The 8,891-nt window shown below is 37.1% G+C and overlaps 1 protein-coding gene across 1 annotated transcript in view; it reads left to right on the top strand.

Annotated features, from left to right (window-relative positions):
• Positions 1-7,656, top strand: part of Cimip6 (ciliary microtubule inner protein 6) — a 30,523-nt gene extending 22,867 nt beyond the window's left edge. The window contains 4 exon segments of the mRNA XM_074049019.1: positions 6,412-6,527; positions 7,297-7,494; positions 7,496-7,625; positions 7,628-7,656. Of these exon segments, the coding sequence (XP_073905120.1) occupies positions 6,412-6,527; positions 7,297-7,494; positions 7,496-7,625; positions 7,628-7,656 (473 nt within the window).
• Positions 7,657-8,891: the final 1,235 nt, after the last annotated feature.

Consider the following 8,891-nt stretch of genomic DNA (forward strand, 5'->3'; position numbering starts at 1 on the left):
TCTGTTCCACCAGCCCACTTAATTACGCCTGGTCTTTGGCATTTCAGCAATGTTATCTTGTGCTGACAATGAAAGTGCCCTTTATGTCTTGTACCACCACAATTTCCTGGCCGCCATCCATATTAGTTAACAAATGGCTTCATCATGGCTGGGTCCCTTTAAGAATAAGCCTTCGCATTTGTTTTTATATAATGAATCTTTATAAATTAGAAAAGCTGATCAAATTGATGAAGGTGGTATTTCATATTTAAATAAAACTTTGGCTGCTTATCAACTACATGATATTTTAGTGTTCTTTTGAATTGCAAATTCAGATACAGTGGTAAAATTAATTTTCCAGAATAGGTTTTTGTTTATGTTGCTTCTTTTGCACTAAGGTATAACAGAAGAATGATTTCTTGCTATGGTCATGTGTTATTCTCCTTTTCTTTTTTTTTTTTTTTTTACTGTATTTTGAAGATCTATAATATTTTTACATTAATAATCTTTTTGTATAAGATAAATAAATATGATTAAAAGTTTCTAAGTGAAAAATATTACTAGTGAAAATTTTTAAACAGAGAAGAACAAAAAAATTTTAAAAAGAAGGTTTATCAAAGTAAGAGTTCTACTTTTCTGAGCAAATTGTGTGTTTGCATGGATCCTGGCTTTATTGATAAAATAAAAATGTATAAATTCCAACTTATTTAGAAAATTCTTATTTTAATCAGATCAGGTGTCCAAGAATCAGAGTGGATTTCAAACATTCTTCACAGACTTTTCCTTATGTTTCTAGTTCTCACTTAATAAGGCTCCTTTCTAGGAATTAGTTGGGTCCAATTTGAATTCTTAAGTATAGTAACCACCAAGAACCTGAATGACTCCTTTCATGTTTTCACATTTAGATATTCTTCACTATTGTTAGTATTTTAAATGTCTCATGTTTCCATAAATTGAGCATAGCAGTTGTCTAATTTTAATAGGTAAAATGTCTGGTGAAGAAATTCCCCTCTACAGTAATTCAGAGTACTTTAGTGGTCCCCAAAAAGAGATGGGTCCTTTTTTAAGTTATTCTGGAAGATTCTAGATCACTATCTAAAAGATAATTCATCCAGCTACTTCAAGGCCAGCCCAGATAAAGTTAGCCAAACTTTCTCAAAAACAAAAACGAAACAATAAAAACAAGCTAGGGCATGGCTCAAGTGGTAGTACACTTGCCTAGCAATCAAGAGGCCCTGGGTTAAACCTCAGTACTGAAAAAAAACAAAACAAATAAAAGACAATTCTAATTGACCTAGATGACTTTCTGCTGATGTACTTCTGTGTTAGTCATCTGCATAACAAGCTAACTCAAATTTAGTTGCTTAAAAGCAGTCATTTGCTCATTGGATCTGTGGGCTGGATTCAGCTCAGTAGTCTGGTCTCACTTGTGTGGTACATTAGGTTGACAGGTGGTCTGAGGACTGGACTTGGCTGGGGTGCTGGAATGACTGGGCCTCTCTTCCATGTGGTCTCTCCAGCGGGGTAGCTGGACTTCTCACCTGGCAGCTCAGGGCTCCTGAGAATGCAAAAACTAAAAGCTGCAAGGCTTTCTTAAAGCACGTAACTTGCAGTGTCAATTCTGTCACATCCTATTGGTTAAAGTTAATCAAAAGGCCTGCCCCCTGACCCTCTTTTTTGAGACAGGGTCTCACTATTGTAGCTCAGGCTGGCCTTGAACTCTGGCTCAGAATCCCTCCTGAGTGATAGAATTACAGGCTTTTACCACTATGTCCAGATAGGCAATCTTATTGATAGTATGTTCTGAGTTTTTATGTATATAATACTTTTTTTTTCTTCACCCTGAAGAACTAGGTGGAGAGTGAAGCAAGTTGAGAGTCCTGGAGCAAAATTTAAGAAGCCAGTCACTTACCCTTAGGGCCCTGCAGGTGCCTCCTTAAACCCAGCATCCCTTGTGCTGCCCTCGCTACTTCTTACTGCTGCCCCTGCTACCATTTTATGGCCAAGTTCTTTCAATACAAAGCCTTTGTTATCTTTAAAATTCTTATTTATTCTCATGATTTCTTTCAGATTCTGGTATTGGTACTTCTACCTTCCATATCTCCTCGCTTTTTTATTTTCATTTCTTCATTCTTTCCTGCTACCTTCTGGTAGAGCGTCATAGTCTGATTTTCTAGTTTATGAATCTCATTATTTATCTTATCTAGTTTTTAAAGTCAACTTTTTTGAAAAAATTTCCACCATTTTACATGATTCATTTCTTATACTCTCTCTTGCCTCCTATTAGTACTAACGTCTTTATTCTTGAGGTTATTTGTTATGCTTATTTTAAATTTGTGGTATATTGTCGCTAATAATTCTGCTTCTCATAGTATATGTTAAAATTTTCTTTCTTTTACAGTGTATGTAGTTTGTCGTACATAGGTCATTCCTCCCCTAGCAAAACCATTTTTGAACCTCACCAGTTACTGTCACTCTACTAGGCCAATTCTCTATTACCCCCCCCACCCCCAACACCAGCAGCACTGACTTTTGCTGGGGGAACAGTGGAGGAAGGAGATGCCCAATGGGGCAGCATGCACCCATTTTCATCACCTTATCCTGGAAGGACTTTTATGCTGTTCTGATGTTACTGTTGACAACAGATGGTAAGCAGTTAATGCTAGTTCTATGGCCCTGGGGCAAGCAATGATCTTCCCCAGGCAATGTGGGGCTAAGAATAGATTTTAAAAACCCTCTGCCAACCTATTCTTTCTTGGCTGCATCTGGACCTCCCTGCCTTCCAAGCCAAGCTGCCACCAACCCTTCAACTAGTTCACTAAAGCCTTCTGGTTTCTCACAGTTTGGGGATAGGTCATCAGACTTGTGCTCCCTTATTCCTTCTAAAGATTCCCCAGTGTACAAAAGAGCAGTGGCCTTGCTAACTTTGAAAACCCTCCAAATTGAACTCACAAATGCTTAATAAGTGTGAATTTAGTAATATATCTTCCTTTCTTATATATTCTCTAGGAATATATAGTAATATATATTCCTTTGGGGGAATATATTTTATTCCCCCAATTTTAAAGGTGTGATTTTAAAAAATATTTATTTTTAATACTTAATATATTCATGTGGTACAAAATTCAGTTGACACAAAAGGATGTACAGTGAGAAGTGAATCCACCCCTCCTCACCTCTGACCTCCAGTTGCCCAGCCAGTGCTTACCCCTACAGCAACCACCATGATCAGCTTCTAACATAGCATTCCAGAGATATACCAAGTAGACATAAATTCCTATGTCCACATTTTTAAGGGGAGATTTTTTTTTTTTTGTTTAAGGTATTTATACAGAGTTTCATTATGACATTTCCATGTACGTATGTATTATATCCTGAATCAGTTCATCCCCTCCATTTTTATTTCTGCCTTAGTTTCCTTCTTATGATGATTTCAACAGAGTTAAAAATTCTGTATTAATTCTTTTTTTTTTTTTCATTTTTCTTTTATTATTCATATGTGCATACAAGGCTTGGTTCATTTCTCCCCCCGCCCCCACCCCCTCCCTTACCACCCACTCCACCCCCTCCCGCTCCCCCCCCAATACCCAGCAGAAACTATTTTGCCCTTATTTCTAATTTTGTTGTAGAGAGAGTATAAGCAATAATAGGAAGGAACAAGGGTTTTTGCTGGTTGAGATAAGGATAACTATACAGGGCATTGACTCACATTGATTTCCTGTGCGTGGGTGTTACCTTCTAGGTTAATTCTTTTTGATCTAACCTTTTCTCTAGTTCCTGGTCCCCTTTTCCTGTTGGCCTCAGTTGCTTTAAGGTATCTGCTTTAGTTTCTCTGCATTAAGGGCAACAAATGCTAGCTAGTTTTTTAGGTGTCTTACCTATCCTCACCCCTCCCTTGTGTGCTCTCGCTTTTATCATGTGCTCATAGTCCAATCCCCTTGTTGTGTTTGCCCTTGATCTAATGTCCACATATGAGGGAGAACATACGATTTTTGGTCTTTTGGGCCAGGCTAACCTCACTCAGAATGATGTTCTCCAATTCCATCCATTTACCAGCGAATGATAACATTTCGTTCTTCTTCATGGCTGCATAAAATTCCATTGTGTATAGATACCACATTTTCTTAATCCATTCGTCAGTGGTGGGGCATCTTGGCTGTTTCCATAACTTGGCTATTGTGAATAGTGCCGCAATAAACATGGATGTGCAGGTGCCTCTGGAGTAACAGTCTTTTGGGTATATCCCCAAGAGTGGTATTGCTGGATCAAATGGTAGATCGATGTCCAGCTTTTTAAGTAGCCTCCAAATTTTTTTCCAGAGTGGTTGTACTAGTCTACATTCCCACCAACAGTGTAAGAGGGTTCCTTTTTCCCCGCATCCTCGCCAACACCTGTTGGTGGTGGTGTTGCTGATGATGGCTATTCTAACAGGGGTGAGGTGGAATCTTAGTGTGGTTTTAATTTGCATTTCCTTTATTGCTAGAGATGGTGAGCATTTTTTCATGTGTTTTCTGGCCATTTGAATTTCTTCTTTTGAGAAAGTTCTGTTTAGTTCACATGCCCATTTCTTTATTGGTTCATTAGTTTTGGGAGAATTTAGTTTTTTAAGTTCCCTGTATATTCTGGTTATCAGTCCTTTGATGTATAATTGGCAAATATTTTCTCCCACTCTGTGGGTGTTCTCTTCAGTTTAGAGACCATTTCTTTTGATGAACAGAAGCTTTTTAGTTTTATGAGGTTCCATTTATCTATGCTATCTCTTAGTTGCTGTGCTGCTGGGGTTTCATTGAGAAAGTTCTTACCTATACCTACTAACTCCAGAGTATTTCCTACTCTTTCTTGTATCAACTTAAGAGTTTGGGGTCTGATATTAAGATCCTTGATCCATTTTGAGTTAATCTTGGTATAGGGTGATATACATGGATCTAGTTTCAGTTTTTTGCAGACTGCAAACCAGTTTTCCCAGCAGTTTTCGTTGAAGAGGCTGCTATTTCTCCATCATATATTTTTAGCTCCTTTGTCAAAGATAAGTTGCTCATAGTTGTGTGGCTTCATATCTGGATCCTCTATTCTGTTCCACTGGTCTTCATGTCTGTTTTTGTGCCAGTACCATGCTGTTTTTATTGTTATTGCTTTGTAATATAGTTTGAAGTCAGGTATTGTGATACCTCCTGCATTGTTCTTTTGACTGAGTATTGCCTTGGCTATTCGTGGCCTCTTGTGTTTCCATATAAATTTCACAGTAGATTTTTCAATCTCTTTAATGAATGTCATTGGAATTTTGATGGGAATTGCATTAAACATGTAGATTACTTTGGGGAGTATCGACATTTTTACTATGTTGATTCTACCAATCCATGAGCATGGGAGATCTCTCCACTTTCTATAGTCTTCCTCAATCTCTTTCTTCAGAAGTGTATAGTTTTCCTTGTAGAGGTCTTTCACATCTTTTGTTAGGTTTACACCTAGGTATTTGATTTTTTTTGAGGCTATTGTAAATGGAATTGTTTTCATACATTCTTTTTCTGTTTGCTCATTGTTAGTGTATAGATAAGGGGAGATTTGAAATTTTTTTTCTTTGACAGAATTACTCCACTGAACTTTGTTTTGATTGTCAGCAGCAGTTGGAAATTGCTATGATCCTTTAAATATCTTTTGCCTGCTGAAAGTAAAACTAAAGTGATTTTTTCAATTATTTAAAACGTTAGCCACACATGCAATAGCAAGACCAATATAATGAACAGCTATGTCATCAGTATTCAGATTAAAAGACTAAAGGTGATCTTTAAAGGATTTGATACTCTTGCAAATGTTCGGAACCTCTGTCATCAGGCAACATGAAAAGAATTATGTGTTCACCTCCACCAGCAGCAGTCCCAGTCTTCTCATTCCTTCCGTAGTGCTGGCGTGGAGTTCCTTATCCATCATGGTAATCACCTGACCACAACTGCACACATAAAATTCTCTTCCCTTTCTACTAGTAAAAAATAATTTGACAAAGAAATGATACTTATGTTTTCTCTAAAACTCATTGGTATCTGTGTAAATAGCCCATCTAACAGATTTTTAAGGTCAATGCTCATTAATATTATTACTTTAATATTAGTTTTAAAAATTAATTCCACATGTGGGGCCAATTTGGTTGTTTTCATGGAAATAGAATGGTGAAACCATTCTATTTATTAAAAAGATGTGGGTAAGTAACCTCGAATACTTACAGAACTTCATTTTGTTGGGCCCGGGATGTAGCTCGATGGTAAAGTGCTTTCCTAGTGTGTGTAAGGCCCTAAGTTGGATCCCCACCACCACACACACAAAAAATCATTTTGTTGGCATTTTTATAAAGCATAAATATTACAAATGCTGATTATATTTCCGTGCTTATGCAATCTAATTATTGTCCTGATTTCACAAAAATCTCTTTTTTTTTAGTTCCACTTGCCTCTGTGGATGCATCTGCAGAACTTCAAAAACATTTTATAGAATGTATTTCTTTTATACATCAATATGATGCCAGGAAAACTCCCAATGAGCCCATCTGGGGAAAGGTGAGACAGTATCTAGAATTAATTGTTTAATACTTTAGAACAAAATAGATTTTTGGTAGAACTTGAAGTCTCTTCAAGTCATCACCTTTCTAAAAAGTTTAGATAAGTGAACGTAGTTATTAGTAGGATACAATCTCAGCCACATGCCATAGTAAAAACCAAAGAATGATCTCCTAATTTTGAGTCATAGTTCAGGAATTTGGCTTACTTAAATTATTGAAATTAATTGCTTAAGATAATATCAAAGCAGTTTGATAAACTTTTTGATACCCTAATATATGTATGTGTCAGGGGACACATGTAAGGTTTATATAGCCAAATAGATATGGAACAGTCAATTGTTGGATTTTTTCCAAGTACAGATGTTTGCTTTCATATTTTATTATAACTAAGCCTTTTGATGTAATAAATAGATATTTGGAACACAATCATAAATTCTTAGATCTATGAAGTATCATTTCTATTGTATCCATAGCAACCTATGTAGCAAAAAATAAAATTTGATCCTAATAGCCTTATACAAACCAAATAATTTAAAAAGTTGCTTTCTTCCTTCCTGCTCATTTTCTGGTACAGTCTGCTTTATAATCGCTTACATGGCTCACCAATAATTATTCTGGTGGTGTCCTTAGTTTTGGACTAGGGTGATAGCCAATAGAGAAGCAGGAAGCGCTCACAGCACCAGAACTCAAGCTAACCCACAAACTCAGCTGCATCTTCCGGCCATTCGTGTTCCCCTGGTTAATGTCAACTTTGTTTTCCTTTCCAGAGACATGGAGCTTTTGTGCAGAGAGAGATAAAACCAGGGAATAGGCCAATCGTTCCAAAGGGAACGGAGGCATTACTGAAGGCTCCAGGGTCATGTTCACCAGAACAGCCCAAAAGAACAGAGAAAGGAAATTCAGCGGGAAGCAGAATGATCTCACCAGGTCCCTGCCCACAGAATTCCCAAGAACTGTTAGAGACTTAAAACTCACTTATCAGAAACAGACAGCAGCCAGGCTGCCAAGCCATGCCCCCGAACCCCTGAGCAAAGGGAGATGATGGCAGACTTGTTCCAAACAGCTGTAGGATTTGCTCTTCTCATCAGGCCTGAGCCTTAAATCCACCAATAAAAAAATCAGGGTAAGTCAGGAAAAGTTACCTTCTTCAGATGCGAACATAATCCCTGCAATGCAGAGAGCTCTCATAGTCATAAAGACCCTGGTGCCTGCTTGTTGTTTGTTTTTTGTTTTTCTGGTTTTGTTATGCAACATCAGAACATGTAATTTACATTAAGTGGGAGAAAGGAAAAAAGGACAAAATACACAGAAATTTTGAGTGGTCTCTAATGAAGGATAGATTCTGAGACATTATTTCTGTCACATTATTTAAGACCAAACAACTTTGTTTTACACAAAAATGAATGTTATTAACAAATATTATAAAACTCTTAAAGGAGAAGCCATGTTGGACAGGCATTAGTTATAGCCCTAGAATCAAAGCAAACAGGTCAGCCAGGCACTGGTGGCTTACACCTGTAATCCTAGCCACTTGGGAGACAGAGGTTAGGAGAATTGTGGTTCGAGGCCAGCCCAGGCAAATAGTTCACAAGACCATATCTCAAAAATACTCAAAACAAAACAGGGCTGATGGAGTGGCTCCAGTGGTAGATGGTACAGTGCCTCCCTAGCAAACACGAGGCCCGGAGTTCAAACCCCAGTACCGCTAAAAAAAAAGTCAAATGGTGACTCCACTTCATGTGAGCTCTTGGTAGAGTTACTCAGCCTCTCTGGGCCTCAGTCTTCTTATCTGTAGCATCAGGAAAATAGCAACTTCACTACATTATTAAACACCAGACTATGCATGTTGACTCATCATTTGTCAATGTAATCACATCTCACATTACTATAATTAAAATTTCAATTTAAGGTAATGTTCTATAAATTTAAGTTTTTCTCTTTATTCTAAAACTTATAACTCCTCTGTATATAACTAAGAGGGTGAAAATCTGAAAACACTTGTTAGAACAAAATACATACATATATACAAAGTTAATTCAAAGACATGGATAGTTAATATATGAAAATATTACCTAAATTGCTTTTTTTTACTGAAATAACTTCTAACCCTAACTTTACTTTTTGGATGAGTTTGGTAAGGATTAATTCTACCAGCTATTCTAATGTGGTTTGTTTGCTGTGCCATGAGGTAGTTATTATAAGATATGTTCTATAGAGGTATCTTCAAACTTACGTGCAAATACATCAGTTTCTCAGTGTTATCTGCAGTATTGGTAAGACTATGGCTACATCTTTATCCCTTTATTCTCCCTCCACTAGAGAAATTTTAACAGACTGCCTAAAAGCAAAGTGCCATTAGTAT

Source organism: Castor canadensis, chromosome 12 (assembly GCF_047511655.1).
Source record: "Castor canadensis chromosome 12, mCasCan1.hap1v2, whole genome shotgun sequence".
Classification (NCBI taxonomy): Eukaryota; Metazoa; Chordata; class Mammalia; order Rodentia; family Castoridae; genus Castor; species Castor canadensis.